This window comes from Nannospalax galili, unplaced genomic scaffold (assembly GCF_000622305.1).
Source record: "Nannospalax galili isolate Female #2095 unplaced genomic scaffold, S.galili_v1.0 scaffold806, whole genome shotgun sequence".
NCBI classification, from domain to species: domain Eukaryota; kingdom Metazoa; phylum Chordata; class Mammalia; order Rodentia; family Spalacidae; genus Nannospalax; species Nannospalax galili.
This window is the reverse complement of record NW_008355419.1, coordinates 694,763-718,064: the sequence shown is the minus strand read 5'-3', so window position 1 is coordinate 718,064 and position 23,302 is coordinate 694,763. Positions and strand designations below refer to the sequence as shown.

Genomic DNA, 23,302 nt, shown 5'->3' with positions numbered 1-23,302 from the left:
GCAAAAATCCCATGTATTGTAAATGGGTAGGAATAGCCTCCGCCCTAGGAGGGGGCCTGCATCAGTCACCTGTTTTACTCTTGCTAGGGCTGCTGGTCAGTCTATCCCTTATCCCTGTCATGGGAGGGCTAGCACTGTGCACTGCTACCGAGATAAGCTTCAACGTCCTGGGGTTTTCGGCTGCATTATCCACCAACATCATGGATTGGTGAGTCACAAAGCATATGGGAACAGAGTGGAGGGGGTTGCTTAAGAAATTGTGCTGGTCTTCCTTCATCTCAGTCCACAGATGTTCAAATCCAAGCTGGCTCAGACCCAATCCTGTGACTCATAGCCAGGCTCCACTGTGTTGCCTTTTCTCAACTAGTACAACAGTAAATTCCAGATCAGATGTATTTTCTCCCAAACAAGCTGGAATTTGATGGTGCATGGTCCTGATTATTAATAAGCTAACTGGAGGGACATGGTTACACAGGCATAATAACTGTGATAATCAGTATACTATTAGGCTTATCATGGTGGCACACAGGCCTGTAATCCCAGCATTTGGGAGATGAAGCGGGAGGATTGCTGCGAGCTCAAGGCCAGCCAGGGTTACATAGTGAGGCCCTATTTTAAAACAAACAGCCACCACCTAAGGTTGTCCTCTGACCTCCACACATGCACCATGGCCTGCATGCGCTCACATTATCACACACACACAAAACGCACACACACACAAAACGCACACACACACAAAACTGTAGGTAGGGATATGGTTACACAGACCTGGTAATTAATATAATTATAGGCATATGGTTAGCTGACTAAATAGTAAAAGCTTAGCCCTGTATGCTTACATAGTCAAACTAAAACCAAGGAGGAGGCCAGAGCCATCTCCCAGCCATGCGGCAAGGTCCTGGGGAAATGCCAGGTTGGTGGTGCTAGTGTCCTGATCATGGAGTAAACTGAGCGACAGATGCTACATACCAATCCTGTTTCTTTTCTTTTTTTTCTTTAATGTCCAGGATATCCTTGAACTTGCAGTCCTCTTGCTTCAACCTCCAAAGTGTTGAGATGACTAATTATGGTACCTGACAGGTCATTGGTCCATGCCGTGTCACTGAAGTCCCCTCCAAAACACCAAGAAAGCCTTCCCAGAACTACTGATCACTTTTAGGTTTCTCCTTAAAAAAACCTTATTTTATGTGTATGTATGTGTGTATGCCTGAGTGTATGTATGTGCACCACATGTGTATGGTGCCTACAGAGGCCAAAAGAGGCTGTCAGATCCCTGGAACTGGAGTTACAGGTAGTTAGTTATGAGCTACCCAAGATGGGTGATAGGATCTAAACCTTAGTCCTCTTTTTTTTTTTAAATATTTTATTATGTGTGTATTGCCTGCATGTAGGTAAGTGCACCCGTGTTGTTCAATGCCTGAGGAAGACAGAAGAAGCTGTCGGATCCCCTGGAACTGGCGTTACAGACAGTTGTTAGCTGCCATGTGGGTGCTGGGATTCGAACCTGGGTCTTCTGCAAGAACAGTCAGTGTTTTTAACCGCTGTGCTCTCTCTCCAGCCCAACCTTGGTCCTCTTAAGAGCAGTACCCATTCTTAACTGTTGAGCCATTGCTCCAGCCCCATCCACATTTCTCCTGTGTTTTTTGAGAGAAATGGCTCTCACTAGTGTCCAAGAGTTTATCACCTCTCGATTGCTAACAGAAAACAGCTGGCCTTGCTGTTCTGACTTAAGCAGCTACATAAAAATAGGAACCACCCTTAGCCTGTCCTTCACTTGAATGATGCATTTCCTCCTCTGTGTCGCACTGCTTTTGTGTTTCTTAGGAACCCAAAAAGGTCACAGCACATAACCTGTTTGTACACTGTTTTGTTATGTGTTGTTTGAGGAGCTTTGTGACTAGATGTTCTCCACAGCCTGATTTTCATGACAGCCCCCTAAGTCCTGCACACACACTGAAGCCTCCTATTGAGTAGCCAATCTACGGGGAATATGAATCTTTACATAATTTCTGACTGCCCTGTGGGGTAAGTTCCTAAACCTCTGTAGGTGTTCTTGACACATGATACATGCTGTCCCGTTGCTTGACACAGCCTCCCTATGTAATGATCTGCCAGTGAGAACTGATGCTGCCTTGGCTTGCACTAAGTTAGGACCCTCTCTACTTTCAGAGTCTGGACAGCAGTCCTACAATGTCAACTTCTGGTCTCTGAGGTCATTTATAAAGCCAGCATTGTTTTAGTTTCCCACAGGCTATTGATGTGTCTTCCCTGTGTGTACCTGTCATAAATTCTGTGTTTTTACCAATGGGGTCTTCATGTGTATGGTCAGTTGTCTCAAATCATACACACATGAAAGTCCTCAAGTGTCTGGCCCCTGAGGCTGCAGATCTATGGGAACTTTATCCCAAGTGGTTCTTCTGGGATTTTGAGACAGGGGCTCACATAGCCCAGGCTACCTTTGAACTCACTATATAGCTGAACATGACCTTGAACTCCTAATTTTCCTGCCTTACTTCCCAACTGGGGTTTTTGAAGTATGCAGATCAGAGACATTATAGGTCTCTGACACCTGGGATGGCAAGTCATTTAGGCTTTGCATGCTCTATTTGGTTGTCTGGAAGGGCAACATGTGCAGTCCCACTTCTCTGATGATGCCTGGACACACCTGGTATGGGACTGGCCCAGGGCAGTTGCTCACCATTGCAGCCATCCTCATCAACAGTGAGAATGCAGAGCCTTCATCTACTTGGTGACCACACCAACTGGCTTAAATATATAACCTCTTCTCGGGGCTGGAGAGATGGCTCAGTGGTTAAGAGCACTGACTGCTCTTGCAGAGGACCCGGGCTGGATTCCCAGCATCCCCATGGAGGCTACGAACCGTCCTTAACTCCAGTTCCAGGGGAATCCAAAGCCCTTTTCTGACCTCCGATCTGTGGCATGACACTGGTGCGCTCACATACATGCAGGCAATACACTCATACACATAAAACAAAAAATAATAAAATACTTAAAAAAATATATAACCTCTTCTCTTTGTTCTAGTTTGCAGAATGTTTTTTCAAAAAAGCTGCTCAGCGGGGACAAATACAGGTTCTCGTAAGTATTCCCAGTGAGTGGAGCTCCGCTTTCGTAAGACCCGGGAGGACTTTTAACCATTTTGTAATTCTGAATGCCCCCTGGGAGCCTGAGCTCACTTGGTTTGGTGACTTTGACAGTTCTTTGTGGAAAATTTAGGGTCGGGGGAAACAACCTGTTTCCATTTTTCCCTCAGACCACCAAACAACCAGCTTGGTTCATAGTGGCCTGTTCACTTCTGAGGGCATTCTGGGCATTGTGGGAGGCAATAAGTTTCTAGATTGCTGGCTTATTAGAGTGCATGTGGAAGAGACCAGACCCAGACCCAGAAAAGGTTGAGCATCTTCTGTCCCTGCAGAGCTCCAGAGCTGCAATTCTACACTAGTGCTGCTGCCGTGGCCTTGCTGATTCCAGCCTGGACTTTCTTCATGGTAGGTTTCCAGTCAGGCACCCACTATACTGGGGCTGCTGCTTCCCTTGACAGTTCAGGAGAATGGTGAGTGACTGATTGCTAGTTTTGTATGAGAGTTTTTAGACTTGTTACTTTTTATTAGGAAAATGACATACTTAGTGTAAAATAGTCAACAGTCTATGCTTAGTGGATTTTAGTGGGTTTTTGGTTTTGGTTTTTTTGAGACAGGGTCTTGGTATATAGCTCTGGTTGCCCTAGAACTTGCTGTGTAGACCAGGCTAGCCTCAAATTCACTGAGATGTGCCACTTCTTCCTCCTGAGTGCTGGAGTTAAAGATGCCACCATACCTAGTTTTAGATACAAAACCAATGTGAGAGGGTCCCTGTCCTATTCCCCACCCCTGAATTGCCCATCCAGTGAGACTGGGTACAGATTACTTTTCTGATTTATGCCTGGAGTCCCACAGTTTACAGAAATGTGTCTGTGCAGACCTTCTTCCTCAACACGTGTAACTAGGAGACCTAATGTGATCATGCTGTGGATCATGTCTTTGCCCTGTCCCAGTTCCACAATTGGAAAAGGAATTTCTCACATCCACACCCTGTGCAGATGATGCCTGTGGGATATATACTTGGAACTGGAGTGGTTGATTGAAACATTTTACCTCCCACTAGGCAGTGCACAGGAGTTCTAGTTCTCCAAATCCTCACCATTTCTTTTTCAAACAGGATCTTATTCTGTAGTCCAGGCTGGCCTAGAACTCACTATATAGCCCAGGTTGGTATCAAAGTCTTGGAAATCCTCCTGCCTCAGTCTTCTAAATGCTGGAATTGCAGATCTCACCACTACCACTCCAACACTCCCATCTCCCACCCCATCTCCCCAACCTACTTGACTCTTCTCCAACACTCCAACATTTGTTTTCTGCTGGTTTTATTGTTGCTTTGAGACAACATCTCACTGTGTAGCCCTTTGCCCCAGCCTCCTGGGTGCTGGGGTCCCAGGTGTGTGCCATTTTGCCCTTGATCTGTTTGTGATACCAGCCATCCTAATGGGTATGAGCGATGTCACCATGGAATTTTTTTTTTTTTGCGCTTCCCTTACATGTATATAGTTTCTGAATTCTGTGCTTTCTTTTTCTTCTTTTTTCTTTTCTCTCTTTTTTTTTTTTGTCTTTTTGAGACAGGGTCTCCCTGTAGCTCCAGCTGGCCTAGAACTCACTATGTAGACTACTCTGGCTTCGAACTCACAGAGATCCGCCTGCCTCTCCCTCCGAAGTGCTGGGACTAAAGGAGTGCACCACCATGTCTAGCATCTGCGCTTTCTTAAATCTGTGTGTGTGTGTGTGTGTGTGTGTGTGTGTGTGTGTGTGTGTGCCCGAGCTCGCTCTCTCTTGAGTAGTCATATGTGTGCTATGTACACATGTGGAGGTCATAGGACAACTCTGGGTGTCAGTCCTAACCTTCCACCCTCTTTGAAGCAGGGTTACTTGTTTTTCACGGTGTATACCAGGCTAACTGACCTGTAAGCTTCAAATGATTCTCCTGTCTCTGCTTTCATTCTCACTGTAGGAGTACCTGTATTACAAAAGTGTACTACCACAACTAGCTTTATGTGGGCTCTGAGGATCTGAACTCAAGTCCTTATACTTGTGCAGCAAGTGCTTTACCTACCAAGCCATTTCCCCAGCCCTTCCCTTTTTTTCTTGTTTTTCTGAGACAGAGACTCATATAACCCAGGCCGCCTCAAACTTGGCATTTAGCTCAGGCTGGCATTGAATTCCTGATCATCTAATTTCTACCTCCTAAGTGCTAGGATTATAGACATGCACTACTGTCCCTAGACCTTGCTGAAAGGCTTGATTAATATGGTTCAGTTGCTGCCTGGCAAGGAGACATTCAGAGCTCTCCCCTTACTAGTGACATATGTTTTTCTCGGGAACACTGGTGACAGGGAGACACAGGCCAGGGGAGTGAACTTTTGCTCTGGTTGTAGGACATCCCTGTCATTGGGTGGAGTGGGAAGAGCTTCAGCTACAGCCAGGACATCGTGCTGCTACTGCTGACTGATGGTGCCCTGTTTCACCTTCAGAGTGTCACTGCATACGCCCTCATGGGAAAGATCTCCCCAGTGACTTTCAGGTAAGCAGAGCTTCTTCCCGGGAGATGTGGAAGACATCTAGGGTTCTCCTTCATAGTGACAGGTGGTTGCACACCATGAGTCTTTGGTCATTTTGCGCCAGTACAAAAATTACATTTAACATATTCACAACCCAACAGAGGAAATGTGGCAAAATGCCATTCATCAGATCTGCATGTTGGGAAAGTTGCTGTTGGTTACATTGTTTCTCTACCTTTCCATTTAAGATGTTTTTTAAAGTTTACATGTATGTGTGTATGTGAGTATATGGGTGTGTGTGTGTGTGTGTGTGTGCGTGCGTGTGTGCGTGTGTGTGTGCGTAAGCCCAAGGAGGCCAGAAAAAGCTGTCAGATTGCCTGTAACTGGAGTTACAGTTTACAACTGTCTACCATGGGTGCTGGAATGGAACTCAGTCGGACATCTGGAAGAACAGAAAGCATTCTTAACCACTGAGCCATCCTCCAGTTCCCATTTGAGATTTTTTTTCCTAAGGAAAAGTACACAGGCTGGGTGTGTGGGTTTGGTGATTTAAGGCCAGCCAGGGCTAGATACTGAGACCCTATCTAAAAACAGAAAAGTACACACCCCTCCTTTTTTTTTTCTTTTTCTTTTTCTTTTTTTTTTTTTTTTTTTTTTTTTTTTTTTTTTTTTTTTTTTTGAGACAATTGCTTTTGTGGTCCCGGCTCACTACATATACCAGGATGGCCAGGATCTCACAGAGATCTGCCTGCCTTTGCCTCCCTAGTTCTGTGATTAAAGGTGTATGTCACTATGCCTGACTATGATACATCTTTTAAGAAAGAAAAGAATGTTACAGGTGAACCCCTTAACGCTCCCAAACCCTCTGTTAAGTAGGCTCCCCGCCATTGTCCCCTTGAGGACCAAGGTCCCTGAGTGGTCCACATAACAGTGGTATGTTCTGTGACAGTTGCCAGGCACTACCAGCAGTGGGCTCTGGGTGTAAACCCAGAACGTCACTGTGGCCTGTTCTATTGCTGCAGCGTTGCCAGTACAGTGAAGCACGCCTTGTCTATCTGGCTCAGCATCATCGTTTTTGGCAACAAAATCACCAGCCTGTCTGCCATTGGCACCATCCTTGTGATAATGGGTGTCTTGCTCTACAACAAAGCCAGGCAGTACCAGCAGGAGACCATGCAGAGCCTGGCCACAGCCACCCATCGGGGCCCAGAGGACGACACAGAGCCACTGGTTCCCCTGGACTCCAGACAGCACCACTGAGCATAGGAGGCCTCTGGACATCGCTTAGCTCCTTTCTGATGCTGTGTCCCTTGGAGACCAGGCCTAGACTGCATTCTGCACTACATGCTGGGCTAAGGAGGCAGACTCTGCAGGCTTGGTCTTCTGCTCCTCACTGGAAGTCAGATGTGGGAATCAGGGATCAGTTTCTGCCTGACAGAACCCTGCAGGAAGGAGTGGATGGCCTGTTGCTCCCCTGGCCCACCGTCCAGGCTGCAGCTGGGCCAACAGCTCTGTGGAGCCCACTGTGGATAAATGCAGGCTCCAGTGCAATGTGAGCTGTTCTCTGCCTGGTGCCAGCTAGGAGACCACAGGTATTGAAGCCACCTGGTCTCTGGTCATCCATGGAGACTAACCACAGTGGCCATGCTGCTGTGTTGAAACAGAAGTCCCAGGTGCCAGTGCCCCCTTTATGGACCCCCCAACCACCCTCAGAAACCAGAATGGTTTACAGGTGTGGAAACAAGTCTCCTGCCCCTGAGGGAGGGTGCTTGTGTGAAGGAGAGGATTCCCCTGGCTTGTGTTGCACTGAGCCGCCCTTCCTTCAGGGTGCTGTTCCATGTGATGCTAAGAATGTGATTTCCACACCCTAGAGGGTGATTGCGGACAACTGGCAAAGGTGCCCTGGAATGCTTTTCCGTCTTGGGTCTGGATGAATGTGAGGCAGGCTGTTCTGAATGGCAAGATTTCCTTGGGGATGGATGACTGGGGAGGTCTGGCAGAGCATGTTTGCAGTTTATGCTGCATTTAAAGTGACACTGCTTTGTAGCAGAGCAGGCACCCGTACAGGTTTCTGGAGTGTCTGCATGCAAGGTAGAACACAGTCTACATCCACAGCTGACTCCCCAGGGACCATTTGTGACAGCACCTGGACCATCAAGTGCCCAGAGTCTGTCCTTCCATGCTAGGGTCCAGAGCGAGAGAGCCTGAGCAGTGGAGGAGCACAGCGGGGGCTTGGGTACAAGGGGCTGAGGCTCTCTACCTTGTTCCTAATTTTGTGGGTTCCGATGTGGGTACAATCCCTGTCCAGGCAGTTTTCAAGACCCTTTGTGATGGCAGCAGGGGCACTACCTGCCCCAAATCTCCCTTCCCCTCCCTGCTCTTTAGTGCCCATGGTGGTTCACTGGTTTCCCATTTGGCTTCTTGCCTGGGGATATGAAAATAGCCCCTTCAGGAGTAGGTTTAGGTAAAAAGAGCAATAATTATGTCTTAAGTTCTACCGACTTGAAAAAAATCTGCCATGGTGATGGATCTTCACCACCACTGTGAAGATGTTTTCTTATGTGGCACTGGCAAAGGTGCCCTGGAATGCTTTTCCTTCCTCTTCGCTTTCTCCAAAACTAAAGGCCAGTGGAGGCCAGGTGGTAGATGTGGTATTCATCTGTGCAGTGGACCTGTCCACTGAGTAACATGGTGGTGGGGGGCGGCGAGCTGCTGACCCAGGGAGAATGGCACATGCCAGCCCGCATTGGTTGCAGGAGTCTTCTCCCAGACCTTGTCTGAGTGTGCTCGGAGCGCCAGGTGCCTGGTTTCTGCCTATTGTTTGGAATTTCTGGCTCTGGGTCTCTTGTGGAATTAGGAAGTGGCCCTTCATGATTAGCTCAGCCCCGCCTGCCTCACCAGTCTCTCAGCCTGTTTTGATTTTCTAATTTTGGGGACCAGAAACAGAAACAAATATTTTCCTAAATAATAGCAAGTTAAGCAATTTCTTGTAAAGCTGCTTTTGAGACCTGTTCTCATCCTAGGCAGAAATGTCTTGGAACTTGTGCTGGGGCCAGCACACAACCCCAGCCAGCTTAGCATTCCTTCTACATAGTTGCTACCCACAACCGCTTCACCCAGCATTCCCGGGACAGCCCACATCCAGAGTCCTAGAATGGCCCTGCCTGGCCATTTGTTAAGATCATACAATCACAATGTTGTTTTTTTTATTAACTTTGTCCAGTACTTTTACAGAATATTCTGTTCTTAATGACACTGAAGTGCATGCAGAATTATTGACACCAGGTGTCATTACTCCTCTTGGGTTAATTCTTCCTTCGTCTATGTTGTCTGTGCTGTTGTATACAAACAAGAACACTGGACAGACCTTTTGAGCCAGCTGTACTTACTTACTGTACCCATAGTCAGAGATACACAACTTCCTCATTTCAAAAACACTTTCAGGGGCTGGAAAGATGGCTCAGTGGTTAAGATCTCATACTGCTCTTGCAGAGGACCCAACTTTGATTGCCAGCATCCATGTCTAGTGGCTCACAACTGCCTGGAACTCCAACTCCAGGAATTCTAATGCTTCTGGCCTCCATGGGCACCTATACTCACATGCACATACCCACGTACAGACACACATACATATATATATAATTTAAAAAACTTTACATAATTTAATCTTAAAAAATAAAACCCTTCCATAGGTTTGGGCTTTACCTTAGTGGTAAAGCACTGGCCTGGCATGTGTGAGGTCCTTGGGTTGATCACCAGAAAACAAAGAAGCAAACAAAGCAAGCAAGAAATATTTCCACTGCTGAAAAGCATTAAAAACTATTTTGTTTTTGAGGTGGGCATAATGGTACTCACTATAATCCCAGCACTATGGAAGCATTAAGAGGATCTTTGTGAGTTTGGAGCCAGCCTAGCCTACATAATAAGACCTTGCCTTAAAAAGCTGTTTTTTTTTTAATCTGATCATCATTTTCTGCATATCAGCATTATAGTAATTTGCCTCCCTGGAAAGTTGCAAGTATTCTTGCATAATCCAATATATGCTTTGGGGGGTTAGAGAGATGGCTCATCGGTTAAGAGCACTGGCTGTTCTGCAAGAAGACCAAGGTTCGAATCCCAGCACCCACATGGCAGCTAACAACCATCTATAACTCCAGTTCCAGGGGATCTGACACCTGTCCTCCGCGGGCATTGCAGGACACAGGTGCACTTACATGCAGGCAGTACACTCATAACACATAAAAATAAAACATTTTTGAGAAAAAATAAACATGATGAATCAGGCAATTAAAAAGAAAAACGCTGCAGCTGGCATGGTGGCACACACCTTTAATCCCATCACTTGGAAGACAGGCAAGTGGATCTCTGAGATTGAGGCCAGCCAGGTCTACACAGTGAGCTCCAAGTAAAGCTCTAGTTTGTAATGTGCCTTTAAAACACATCACAGAACCAGTGGCTTAGCTTCCTGCTCTCTGGATGGTCACTTCACTCTGTGTAGACAGCAGGTGCTCAGCACAGCTTTTCACATCTATCTAAGATTTTCTCAGGCCTGAAATAATTAGTTTCCTAACTTTAGAAAGGGTAAACAAAGATATCATTACAGATCAAAATCCACATTGGTTCTTGAGACAGGCTCCCTCCATAGCCCACACTGGCCTTATGACTCTCCTACTTCAGCCTTCTGAGCACTGAGATTACAGCTATGTGTTACCATGCCTGGCTTCTACTTCAGTTCTCTTCCCTGTTAGCAACATTCAGCTAAGGGTTTATTTTTTCAAAAGACACATATGCAACCTACGTGTGGCCTCTTCATTTTCCTCCTCTTCTCCCTTCCCCTTCCCCCTCTGCCTCCCCCTCCCATCCTCTTTTTTTGGTTCCTGGGATAGGGCTTCATGAATACTGGCAAGCATTCTATCACTGAGTTAGACCTCCGGCCCATTTTCTTAGTTTAGAAATGTTTTGGTTCTCCTGGGGAATTGGATTTATCTGTCTTGGATAAGCATCTAAGAACAGATTCTCAATGTCATGTTGACTGAAGATGGGTGTATCCACCACAGCTCAGAATGCAGGAAACTTCAACTTTGTTGTCTCAAGTATTTCTTCTGGTTTTCCTGAGTTTGGTGGCTTTAGTGTGAAAGTGGTCCAGTTGACAACTTTTTGTGTTTACTTTCAGTTTCCATTTCTGAGATTCAAACTACAATCCTTTCATTTGTAATTTCTATACTATTTCCAGATAGATGTGAGTCTACATCTGCTCAAGGTTGCAGGCACCACTTTTGAAAATGCCACAATTAGGGTGAGATTTTCACATGGAAAAACTTGATACTATATTGGTAACTGTCTACAGCAAAGCCAAATCATGTTTGCATTATACCAAGCAAGACTAGTGATCTAAAAATATATAAAATGTATCATGTTTTGTATGTCATCCATTCCAGTATTGCAGAAACTAGATTCATGTCTCCTAGAAGAGTTCTCTTAAATAATTTAGTGAGTCTTCTGGTAATAAATTGTTATTGTGTAATTTACCCTGTGGATGCCTCCTGATTCATTTTATCCAAGGTGCCAATGGTTCTTGTTCTGAAAAAAAGTAAAATAAATGTGAAATACCTAATTTGTTTTCTTTGTGTAATTCTTGCATTTATTCTAGTGAAATGATCAAAGCTGGTTTCTTACTGCCTCCACCTGTTTCCTAGATCACTGACAACTTGAAAGGAAACATCATTTCATTCCAGCCCCTCACCTTTTCCTCCACTAGTATATTTCTTGTTCTATTCTGCATCTTCCCATTTCAGGCCATAACTATAGACAGTTCTTTGCATCCATAGTCTCTGCCAAAAGCTGAAATTCTCATTTCAGCTGTTTTTTTCCAGAGGGTCATGGGCTTTCAGTGGAAACTTAGGCTCCTTCAAGACTTTCCCCAGTGGGGTTGAGTAAGCAGTTTTCAGAACTACTTCCATGGTGCTAGCTTTCAAACCACACTGTGAAAGCACCACCTACCACCTGCCCTGTTCCTGTGTCATGACAAAGTTACAACAATATGAAGATCTCAGTTGGCTTTGTTTGTGATTCTACAGTCTGAATGACTGGAACAGAACCCCTTTAATCCCAACACTTTGTCAGGAGGGGGGCAAAGGCAGGCGGATCTCTACTGTAACAGGTTCAAATCATGAGTCACCACACGGGAAATTTAAAAAGCAAGGTAAAAATTTTATTACGGCCAGGCTGTCCCTGGACTCCTACTTAAGAAAGCAGGCCGAAAGGGAGTTTGCAAGGACCTTTTATACAGATTTAGATATTTCACAAGAATGGGACTACAAGGGGCTAATCACCATGGTTCAAACTCAAGCACATATTTGCATAAGTCAAAATTATTATCCAACTGCCAGAGCAAGCAAGCATGGACAGAAGCAGAGGCATTAGGCAATAGCTTATCTTAGCCTGGCTCGGTCAATTCTAGGAACCCATGGTCCCTGCAAGGTGTAGGTAGTTTCAGGGAAGCTGAAAAGTAACTAGGCCAGGTCATGCAGGATGGTAAGATGGATGTCCTCTAGTCAGGGGCCTGCTACATCTATGAGTTAGAGGACAGTGTGGTTTCCATAGCTTCTTCCTGCACAGCCAGGGTTACATAGTGAGAACCGGTCTCAAAAACTAAAACCACTCCATGATCCCAGGAGAAGTTAGTTTTGCAGACAAAAGGCCAAGGAGAGAGGATTAGCGGTTTCAAGGTTAACTGTTCTTGTTCAAGATAGAGCAGAGGGGACTTTTATCCTGCCAGATTAACTAGCTCATCTCGGGTTCAGCTCTCCTGACTTCTAATAAGGTCCGAAAAACAACCTTTTCTTTCGATGTCACGAGCCTCTAGCGACGATACACGATTTGGAGGGCCTGATGTCCGCAGGGCAAAGGAGGGGCCCGTCTTTCCCAGGTAGAAACCCCTGTCTTCTGGCCAGACAGGCATTCCTCTCCCAGAAGGCAGCGTGACACCGAGCACAAGGGAAGGTCGCACGCGGAAAGGCTGCGGGGCCAACGCCAACGTGACCGAGTACACGGAGGTCCGCTCGCCACCCAGAGCTTAGGCCTGAAGCGAGAACCCTGCACCGGCCCTGGAGAGATGCAACGGCCAGGGCCAGAGCCTAGCTGACGTCATCATCCGGCGATACCAATCGGAGGCGCCCGGCAACACGTGGGCCTTGCTACATCATTACCACGCGCTGACTCAGAACACAGGGATGCTGTCTATGCTTGGCGGATGCTGTTCTTCCTCAGGGCTGAACCAGAGCCTATATGCTGCCCACCCGGCGCATGGCACTTACGTCATCAAGACGCGTTCAATGAGGAAGTGACGACGTTCCTGGCGCGCGCAGGGCGCTGTTTCTTCTCAGACTCCTCGATCGGCGGCGGCGACGCAGCGGCGCAGGGGTAAGTGCCGGCGGGAGCCCACACGAAGGGCGACGGACGCGCCCGAGGAGTCGGGCGGAGGGAATCGCTGCTGGCGCGCCCGGCTCGGCACACTCTGCTCGTAGGAGAGGAGGCGGCGGGTCCCGCGCTCCCTGCCAGCCCCTGGGCTGCCAAGCTCGGATTTCCCCGAATGAACCGGCCGAAGGCGAACCCCGGGCTTACGGGTTGCACCGCACACCTGATCCCTGCCCGGGACGCAGGCTGGTCCTCGCCCGGCGCTTCCTCATAGTCTTCTGGCACCAAAGGCAGAGTTTGCTGGGTGCTGCGACCTCGGTCTTTAGATGGTGATGCTTGCCATTTACGAAAAGCAAACTGAGCTCAACTAAGTTACCCCAAACCTTACAAGAGTGACGGAAAAAATGAGGTTCCAGCAGAGCCCTTTCCTCCTACCGGGACTTAGTGTAAAACACTAAGAAGTGATTCAAGGAACAACAGAGCCTCAGACTTGGTGTGTCCCGAGGTTGCTTGAATTATTTTTCTTTTTGCAGTGTTTTAACTCAAATGGGTGATGAAAAGGACTCTTGGAAAGTGAAAACTTTAGATGAAATTCTCCAGGAAAAGAAACGAAGAAAAGAGCAAGAGGAGAAAGCAGAGATAAAACGCTTAAAAAATGTAAGCTATGTTTTTTAAGTAAGTGGTTTTCTTAAAGGAGATTTAATTTCTTTGCCCTCATTTTTCCATTAGAACAACGCTTCTTCGGTGAAGTTCTTTTGTACTTCCAAATGTCACAGGTGAGCCCAAAATCTATTCTAAAATTAACAAAAACACTCATATACTCAGTTTATTGAAGGTAGATTGATAACACACTGAAGCTTTGTCTAGATGAGAATGTCACCATGGGAAATAAAATGTTTTGGACCTAGAATCATCAGTGCACCAGACTAATTCTTCTCATCTCAGTGTTAGTAAATTCATAATACCATGTTCAAGCATTTTTAATGTGGTGGGAACTTGGCCTTTAACTTAAAACGAGTGCTTTGTAACTTCCTTGGTTTGCATGGTAAATATATTCAGAGATTTTCAGTGATTGGATAGAGGCATTGACATACATACCTCTTTTGGTAAGATTAGGCAGAGATCATTTTGCAGTGTATATAAGTACTATGTGTATTTTGTTTGTAAAATCCAAGTTAGGTCTAACATAGGTATCACTTTGGCTCATGAGGAACTAGTGTGTTTGGCATAGAGTCTAATGTCTTTTGTCAGATAAGCTGTTTTTAACTTTCCATACTTAGGTTATAGGTAACACAGAATTGGGATGTTAATGACATGGTATATGGACGAAAGTTGTTTTGTTTTGTTTTTTTAATTTTATTTTATGTGTATGAGTGTATTGCCTACATGTATGTGAGTGCACCTGTGTCGTGCAGTGCCTCTGAGATCAGAAGAGGGCTTCGGATTCCCCTGGAACTGGAGTTAAGGACAGTTCATAGCCACCATGTGGGTGCTGGGAATCGAACCCGGGTCCTCTGCAAGAGCAGTCAGTGTTTTTAACTGCTGAGCCATCTCTCTATCCCTAAAACTTTTTTTTATTTTTTTTTTATTTTTAACATCTTCATTCAAAGTATAAATGAAACTTTGGTTATTGTTCAAAATAAGTATAGCTGGGTAGCTGGGTGTAGTAGCACGCACGCTTCTAACTAAGCATTAGGAATGCTGTGGGTGATAATTTAGAGTTCAAGACCAGCCTGAGCTATATATCAAGACTTTTTTAAAGATTAAAAAACAAGCCTGGCATGATGGTGCATGCCTTTAATCCCAGCACTCAAGATGCAGAGGCAGGCGGATCTCTGTGAGTTCAAGGCCAGCCTGGTCTACATAGTGAGTTCCAGGAGACCAAAAAAAAAAAAAAAAATTTAAAAAAAAAAAAAAAAATTTAAAAAAAAAAAAAAAAAAAAAAAAAAAAAAACATTAAAAACAAAACAGAAGCATTATCTGTAAGGAAAATGACCCAGTGATTCATTTTCTCTTTGCTTTTTAGTCTGATGACCGGGATTCCAAAAGGGATTCCCTTGAGGAGGGGGAGCTGAGAGATCACCGCATGGAGATAACAATTAGGAACTCCCCATACAGAAGAGAAGACTCCATGGAAGACAGGTAAGAGAGTGCATAAGATTTAGCAGGCATGCCCCAAGATAGCCACAAATGAGGCCCTGACAGACTCATAACTTACATGAAACATTATGAAGTTTTTTCCTTTTTGGTTTTTCAAACAGTGCAGGTCTTGCACGTGAACTTCACAGATGACAGTATCGCACTATCCAAGGTTGGACTTGTCTGTTAGAGAAAGAAGGAAAAGAGCCTGGGGTACCACATAGCCAAGAGCCAGCCGGCCTTTTCAGTAGTACGCTGAAAAAGTCTGTATTCGGACTGGAGCTTGAGCTCCCAGTTGGGTTTGGCTTTGGTGGGGTCAGTTGTCATAAAGACAAAATGAGCATGCGTTCCTTTCTTTGTGGTAAGTCTTCAGTTAAGCCAGCACAGCGTAAGATACTACATTTCAGTGTTTGTTTACCCTGTGTGGCAACGCCACAAGATTTTATTACTTTATCTTTAAAATGTTTTAATTATTTTTTTATGGGGGCTGGAGAGATGGCTCAGCATTTAAGAGCACTGGCTGTTCAGGAGACATGGGCTTGATTCCCATCACCCACAGGGTGTCCAACAACCATCCTTAACTCCAGATCCAGGGGATCTCATGTCCTCTTCTGTCCTCCACAGGCATTGCATGACATGTGTGTACTTACATACATGCAGACACAACACTTATACACATAAAATAAATAATTTTTTTGTTTTTTTACTTTTTGAGACAGAGTCTACCTGTAGCCACAGCTGACATGGAACTTACTATGTAGACCAGGCTAGTAGCCTTGTGATCTCACAGAGATCCACCTGCCTATGCCCCCTAGTGCTGGGGTTAAAGGTGTGGGCCACCATGCTAGGTTCAAAAATAAAATGTTTAAAAATGTTTATTTTTTACTTTATGGGTGTGAACTTCTTGTTTGCACGTATGTACATGCATCCATGTCATGCATTGCCCATGAAGGCCAAAAGAGTGCGCTGGATCCCCTGCAACTGGAGTTACTGACAGTTGTTAACCACCATGTGGGTCCTGGGAATTTGACAGGTCCTCTGCAAGAATAGCCAGTGCTCTTAACCACTGAGCCACTCTGCGTCTCTGGCCCAAGTCCACAGTTATAGAAGTAATCCAAAGTGGAGTGAAGATGGACCGCTATCAGCAATGTTCATGCCAAGATGTGTGTCTGGTGATTCTTACAGTGCAGTGAGGTCTTGCTGTTTGTTTTCTTTTCGTGTTTTGTGAGATAACTGAGGGAAACACAGTCAGTTAAGGTAGAATGGTTCTGAGAAGCCCAGGGTGTAAATCCTTCCAGACTCTTGGTATTATAGAATCAGTTGAAGGTACTATTAAATGAACCTTTGGCTTCCTTAAAGTTGATAAAATTACAGGACTTTAGTTGCTTTATTGAAGTAGAAAGGAAAAAATGAACTGCACATAAAGTGTGTGATTTGACATAGTTTACCATGGCCCTGACATCATCACAGTCAAGAAAGGGAATGTGTCCTTCCCCTCTAAAGAGGAATTTTGGTTTTACAGCCCACAGTGATTGCTCATGGTTTTCATTTGGATCTTAAAATGGCTTCAACTTAGGATTTTCTTAAATGATAAATCAAGTTGCGCTTTATTCCACTGGCAGTCCTGCTTTTCTCTGGGTACAACCCTGGTTCTCTGCACTTTCCAGCTGGATGTGTCTGTTCTCTATTTCAGAGGAGAGGAGGATGATTCCCTGGCCATCAAACCACCCCAGCAAATGTCTCGCAAAGAAAAAGCCCACCACAGAAAAGATGAGAAGAGAAAAGAGAAGCGCAGGCACCGTAGCCATTCAGCAGAGGGGGGTATGGAAGCCTTTGCTTTCTTCCCTGTGAGGTCACCTGTATTTGTTTCCTCCGTCATGATCTGCCTTCTCCAGAGCATATCTGAAATTGGAGACGAGTGAAAGTTTAGCCAAGAGCCTAAACTCATTGCATGTCTTTTAGAATAACGGTTTCTTTTTCCTTCTGGTGTGTCGTGTGTCCCATTCCCCAACTCCTCACTTGCATTCTTAAGTTATTTGTCTACATGTACAATTGCCGTAGTCCAGTAAGTACAAGGGAGAACACCAAAAAATGTTGGGGTCAAGTCCAACTAATAATGGCTTTGGTTTGATATCAGTTTGGATCTTATGCCAATACCAAGAGGTCGTTGATTTGGTTTGTTTTGTTTTTATTTTTATTTTTTTTATTTTTGGTCTTTTTGAGACAGGGTCTCCCTGTAGCCCCAGCTGTCCTGGAACTCACTATGTAGACCAGGCTGGCCTTGAACTCAGAGATCTGCCTGCTTCTGCCTCCCAGGTGCTGGGATAAAAGGTGTTTGCCACCACACCCGGCCTGTTTTGTTTTTAAAAAGCGGGGTCTTCGCTAGACGTGGTGACATGCCTGTAGTCCCAGCACTTGGGAGGCAGAGGCAGGCAGATCTGTGTGAGTTCAAGGCCAGCGTGGTCTACATAGTGAGTTCCAGGCCAGCTGGGGCTACAGGGAGACCCTGTTTCAAAAAGACAAAAAAAAAAAAAAAAAAAAAGGCAGTGTCTTACTGTGCAGCCTTGTCTAACATTCATGATCCTCCTCTCTCAGCTCCCAAGTTCTGAGAGTACAGTGCTGGGCATGGTGGCACGTGTCTTTAATCGCAGCACTTGGGAGGCAGAGGCAGGGTGTATCTCTGAGTTGGTGGCCTGCCTGGTCTACATAGTGAGTTCCAGGTCAGCTGGGGCTACAGGGAAACCCTGTCTTAAAAAAAAAAAAAAATTAAAAGAAAAAAACCCAACCAAGTTCTGGGAGTACAGGATTGTATTTGCATTCCTAGCTTCCAAGAGGTTCTCAGGAGTACTGGGAAAAGAGACCCTGATACCTCATTTAAATCTCATGAGTCTAAGTGCAATTTTTAATGTGTTTGGGTTTTTTTTTTGTTTGTTTTTTTTTTTTTTGTGTATGAGTATATTGCCTGCATGTATGTGAGCGTACCTGTGTCATGCAATGCTGCGGAGGTCAGAGGAGGGCTTCAGATTCCCCTGGAACTGGAGTTAAGGACAGTTCATAGCCACCATGTGGGTGCTGGAGCCCGAACCCGGGTCCTCTGCAAGAGCAGTCAGTGCTCTTAACCACTGAGCCATCTCTCCAGCCTCGTTTTTGTTTTTGTTTTTTTTCTTAATATATTTTATGTGTATGAGTGTTTTGCCGACGTGTATGTTACTGACATGTATGTAAGTACATGACTTATGTGCAGTGCCCATGGTGGCCAGAAGTGGATTTCAGATCCTCTGGAACTGGAGTTCCAACAGACCATTGTCATCTGCAACATGGGTGCTGAGAACCAAGCCCAGGCCTTCTGGAAGAGCAAGAAGTCAAGAAATGTGTTTTTTGTTTTTGGTTTTTGAGACAGGGTCTCCCTGTAGCCCGAGCTGGAACTGGCTGAGTAGCCTGGCCTTGAACTCACAGAGATCTGCCTGCCTCTGGCTCCCAAGTGCTGCGATTAAAGGTGTGTGCCACCACCCTGGGATCAAGAAATGTTCTTAACATCAGTGCCATCTCTCCATCCCCATTAATATGTCTTTTTGAGACAAAATCTCCCTGTAGCCCCAGCTGTCCTGGAACTCACTAGGTAGATCAGGCTGGCTTTAAATTCACAGAGATTCCCCTGCCTCTGCTTCCCAAGTGCTGAGATTAAAGGCATGCTCCACCACGACCAGCTATTAATGTGGTTTTAAAACAAATTTGGAGGCTAGAGGGTTAGTTCATTGGTTAAGAATACTTGTTGCTCTTGTGGACCTGGTTTCAGTTCCCAGCACCTGTGTCAATTCACAGCTGCCTATAACTCCTATTCCAGAGGCCCAAAAACAATGTGAACTTTGTATGCACTTGTACATATGTGGTACTCATAAACTCATGCAGACATATACAGATACACATATATTTTAGAAAAATATAAGGGGCTGGAGAGATGGCTCAGCAATTCAGAACACTTATTCTTCCAGAGGACCCCGGTTCGAATCCCAGCACCCACATGATGGCTAACAACTGTCCTTAACTCCAGTTCTAGGGGATCCAACAGCCTCTTCTGACCTCCACGGGCATTGCTCGACACGGGTGCACTTACGTACCTGCAGGCAATTCACACATATACATAAAATAAAAAAATACATTTTAAATGTTTTTGGGGCCTGGAGAGATGGCTCAGCAGTTAAGAACACTGGCTGTTCTTGCAGAAGACCTGGGTTTGAATCCCAGCACCCACATGACAGCTAATAACTGTCCATAACTCCAGTTCCAGGGGATCCAACAGCTGCTTCTGTCCTCCACGGGCATTGCAGGACACAGATGCACTTAACTACATACAGGAAATACACATATACACATACACTTAAAAAAGTAAAATAAAAACAAAAAAATGGTAGCCGGGCGTGGTGGCACACACCTTTAATCCCAGCACTCGGGAGGCAAAGGCAGGTGGATTTCTGTGAGTTCAAGGCCAGCCTGGTGTACATAGTTCCAGGACAGCTGGGGCTACAGGGAGACCCTGTGTAAAAAAGACCAGGAAAAAAAATTTTTCATTTCCAACTTTTTACAATTTTTTTTTTTTTCTTTTTTTTTTTTTTTGGTCTTTTTGAGACAAGGTCTCCCTGTAGCCCCAGGTGGCCTGGAACTCACTATGTAGACCAGGTAAATTTTTTTTAAAATTAAAGACACAGTTGTGTTTAGTGATACCCATCTTTTTTTACAGAATTTCACGGAGTTTTACATTTTTGGAGTTTTTAATTCAATATCAAATTAGTTTCCAAGTCATCGTTTCTTTTCTTTTGAGATTGACCCTTATGTTTATTTATGTGTTTATCTGTGTGAATGAATGCTGTGTGTGTACAGGTAACTGGAGAGGCTGGAAGAGGGCATCAGATCTACTAGAGGAAGAGTTACAGGCAGTTGTGAGCCACCTGATGTGGGCGCTGGGGAGTGAACTCGGGCCCTCTGGAAGAGCAGCAGCACACGCCTTTAACCCCTGAGACATCTCTCCAGCCCCATTATTTCTCTTGATGTAATTTTCAAGTTAAGTGCTTTTAACTTGAGCCTGTACATACTGCTGCACCTCTTCAGGGAAGCATGCCAGAGTGAAAGAAAAAGAAAGAGAACATGAACGTCGGAAACGCCATCGAGAAGAACAAGACAAAGCTCGCAGAGAATGGGAACGGCAGAAGAGGAGGGAGATGGCAAGAGAACATTCCAGGAGAGAGAGGTGAGGCCTGCTCCTTAGTGCCCGTTAGTGCACTGGATTGTGGCGACTCAGGCTTGGTGCAGTGTGATGGCTTTGAGGGGACACTGGGGAGGAATGCAGTGTCTGTATTAGCAGTACTCTGCTGTGAGAAAACACCTGGAAAAAGCAGCATATGAAGGATGGATTTGCTTCGGTTCAGAGTGAGGGTACAGCCTGGCATGGCAGCAGGAGCGTGAGGCAGCAGCTGGTCACGATGCGTCCGCAGTCAGGAAGGAAGCGAGGACTAGTGTCTATCTCAGATTGTTTCTCCTTTTTGTTCAGTCTGGGACCCCAGCCCATTTGTGGCGCCTCCCACATTTATGGTGGGTCTTCTAGTGCAAGAAAATCAGGAACCTCTTTCACAGTCGTGCCCAGAGATTGACAAGAGATTGTCAAGTTGACAGTGTTAACCAACACAGGGTCACAGATAGCAGTTCCAATATGAGGTTGAAGGTTGGGCCAGTCGTGAAGCGGTGGAGTTGGGAGGGAAGTACAGTGGGAAACTAGTGTTGGTGAGTGCCTCCAAGCCTGTGGTGTGGTGTGGTGTGAGGCAGATTCCTCCCTCTGAGCCTGTGGTGTGGTGTGAGGCAGGTTCCTACCTCCGAGCCTGTGCTGGTGTGGTATGAGGCGGGTCCTTGGAAGAATGTAGAGTGTGGACCTTTTCAGTAGTGTGTTATTTTTAGTTTTGCTCTTTGAGATAGTCTCCCAGAGCCCCAGCTGGCATAGAACTGGCTGGGTAGACCAGGCTGCTCTCATCTCACAGAGACCTGCCTATCTCTGACTAACACATGCTGGGATTAAACATGTGGGCAACCACACCTGACAGTGATGGGTTATTTTTATGCTATGGTAGAATGGCAAAGGCCAAGCATGGTGACACATGCCTTTAAGCCCAGTACTCAGGCAGGAGAGGCAGGGGACTCTCTGTGAGTTGGAAGCCAGCATAGTCTACAAAGTGAGTTCCAGGGCAGCCGGGGCTACATAGTGAGACCCCATCTCGGGACAATAAAATGTGTTGGCATCCAACAGGACGTCACTCAACCCATGTGTGTGAATCCCTTTATAGCCCAGTGCTTAGGAGAAGCTGGCGGTAGGGTTTGTCTTAGTTCCATTTCCTGTTGCTGAGATAAAATACCCTGACAAAAGCAACTTAAGGTAGAAGTGCTTCACTTGGCTCACAATTCCAAGCGACCTTCCACCATTGCAGGGAAGTCAAAGCTGCAGGAGCTTGACAAAGCAGCTTGCTACGTTACAATGCAGTCTTTTTTAAAGATTATTTTTTTATTTTCTAATTTTATGTATGGGTGTATCTGCATATGAGTTCCGGTGTCCATGGAAGTCAGAGGTGTTGGATCCCCTGAAGCTGGACTTAACAGGCAGTTGTGAGCCACCTGCTGTGGGTGCTAGGAACTGAACTCAGGTCCTCTGCAAAAGCAGTACCTGGCCTTAACTGCTGAGCCATCTGTCTACCCTCACTTTCTCCATTCTTCTCTATAGTTGTGAATCCCCCGCCCCGGGAATGGTGTCATGTACTATGGGTTGGTTTCCCACCTCAGTTAATGTATTCAAGATAATCCCCCAAAGATATGCCCACAGATGACCTAATCTAGACAATCCTCATAGAGACTTTCTTCCCAGGTGGTTTTCCATTTTGTCATACCAACATTCAAAACTAACCCCACATGGTTCATGACTGGTTCATTCATGAGGAGTGTCCCCGTCACCTCTTCTGTGCCAGACTTGGCTCTGACTGGTCTAGTGGAGAACAACTGCAGTAGACAAATTAAGTGCTTAAGGTAGATGATCTGTCCTGGGATGACTGACTGAGCAGATTGCTTAGGGTTTTCTGTATCATGTTGGAAGCATTCTGGATCTTCCCATCTAAGGACAAAATAATAAAAAATGAGCCCTCTCAGGGCTTGCTGCTCTGGGAACTAGGACACCAGATCAACTCAGGGCATTCTTTTCACAGTGTCTGTGTCAGCTCACACTCCCAGGGGCAGAATCTGTTTAGCTCCAGATATGCCCTATGGACTAGGTCTTACTAATGTTACATGGGGAGGAAGGTGGAGGTGCTGGGCATTCCTAGCAGGCAGTGCTAAACCTATAGTGTGAGAGATATGATTGTTAGTTCTCACTGATGCAGAAGGTGTGCCCGGCAGTCAGTCTGAGGCCAATGTGGGTGTGTACAAGTTCACAGTGTGTGCAACGCCCATGCCTACAGCTTCTTGTGCTAGACATGGAGTATATGTGGTGGAGCAGGGTGTCTTATGATAGTAGTAGAGTTTGGTAGATGAGATTTGGCCTTCTGTGTGGTGTTCCCGAAGGTAAAGCAGGAAAGGATGACAGGAGGAGAAAACCTGTGTGGACAGACTTACAGATAAGACTGAGCAAGATCAACCATTTTTCTTTTTTTAATATTTTATTTTGGGGCTGGAGAGATGGCTCAGCGGTTAAGAACACTGGCTGTTCTTACAGAAGACCTGGGTTCGAAGCCCAGCACCCACATGGCAGCTAACAACTGTTCATAACTCCAGTTCAAGGGGATCTTTTCTGTCCTCTGAAGGCATTGCATGACACTGGTGTATTTACCTACATGCAGGTAACACATGCATACACATAAAATAAAAGTAAAAAATAATAAAATTTAAAATATTTTATTTCATACATGCAGGCAATACACTCACACACATAAAATAAAAATAATAAAATATTTTTAAAAAAGGGGCTGGAGAGATGGCTCAGCAGTTAAGAATTCTGACTGCTCTTGCAGAGGACACGGTTTCGATTCCCAACACTCACAGGGCAGCTAAGAACTGTCCTTAAATCCAGTTCCAGGGGAATCCAACACCCTCTTCTGACCTCCGTGGCATTGC

The 23,302-nt window shown here is 45.5% G+C and overlaps 2 protein-coding genes and 1 long non-coding RNA gene across 7 annotated transcripts in view; 2 read left to right on the top strand and 1 right to left on the bottom strand.

Moving 5' to 3' along the window:
• Slc35e2b (solute carrier family 35 member E2B) overlaps positions 1 to 9,172 on the top strand; it is a 29,246-nt gene extending 20,074 nt beyond the window's left edge. For all 3 annotated transcript variants that reach the window (XM_008852620.3, XM_029555825.1, XM_029555824.1), the window contains exons 5-9: positions 88 to 208; positions 3,046 to 3,099; positions 3,437 to 3,509; positions 5,486 to 5,631; positions 6,631 to 9,172. In XM_008852620.3, coding sequence (XP_008850842.1) covers positions 88 to 208; positions 3,046 to 3,099; positions 3,437 to 3,509; positions 5,486 to 5,631; positions 6,631 to 6,868 — 632 coding nt within the window. In that variant the 3' untranslated portion in view covers positions 6,869 to 9,172. The remainder of the gene's footprint in view (positions 1 to 87; positions 209 to 3,045; positions 3,100 to 3,436; positions 3,510 to 5,485; positions 5,632 to 6,630) is intronic.
• Positions 9,173 to 10,489: 1,317 nt separating this feature from the next.
• On the bottom strand, positions 10,490 to 12,771 carry LOC115067614. Its single transcript, XR_003847001.1, has 2 exons — positions 12,446 to 12,771; positions 10,490 to 11,188 (listed from the first exon to the last, which is right to left on the bottom strand). It is a non-coding gene; the product is annotated as an uncharacterized LOC115067614 (long non-coding RNA).
• Positions 12,772 to 12,895: 124 nt separating this feature from the next.
• LOC103749760 (cyclin-dependent kinase 11B) overlaps positions 12,896 to 23,302 on the top strand; it is a 30,469-nt gene continuing 20,062 nt past the window's right edge. For 2 of the 3 annotated variants that reach the window (XM_008852617.3, XM_008852616.3), the window contains exons 1-5: positions 12,896 to 13,030; positions 13,558 to 13,681; positions 15,051 to 15,166; positions 16,857 to 16,984; positions 20,270 to 20,408. In XM_008852617.3, the coding sequence (XP_008850839.1) occupies positions 13,571 to 13,681; positions 15,051 to 15,166; positions 16,857 to 16,984; positions 20,270 to 20,408 (494 nt within the window). In that variant the 5' untranslated portion in view covers positions 12,896 to 13,030; positions 13,558 to 13,570. Of the gene's footprint in view, positions 13,031 to 13,557; positions 13,682 to 13,753; positions 13,801 to 15,050; positions 15,167 to 16,856; positions 16,985 to 20,269; positions 20,409 to 23,302 lie in introns of all 3 variants that reach the window. The other variant, XM_029555821.1, reaches the window with a different exon arrangement.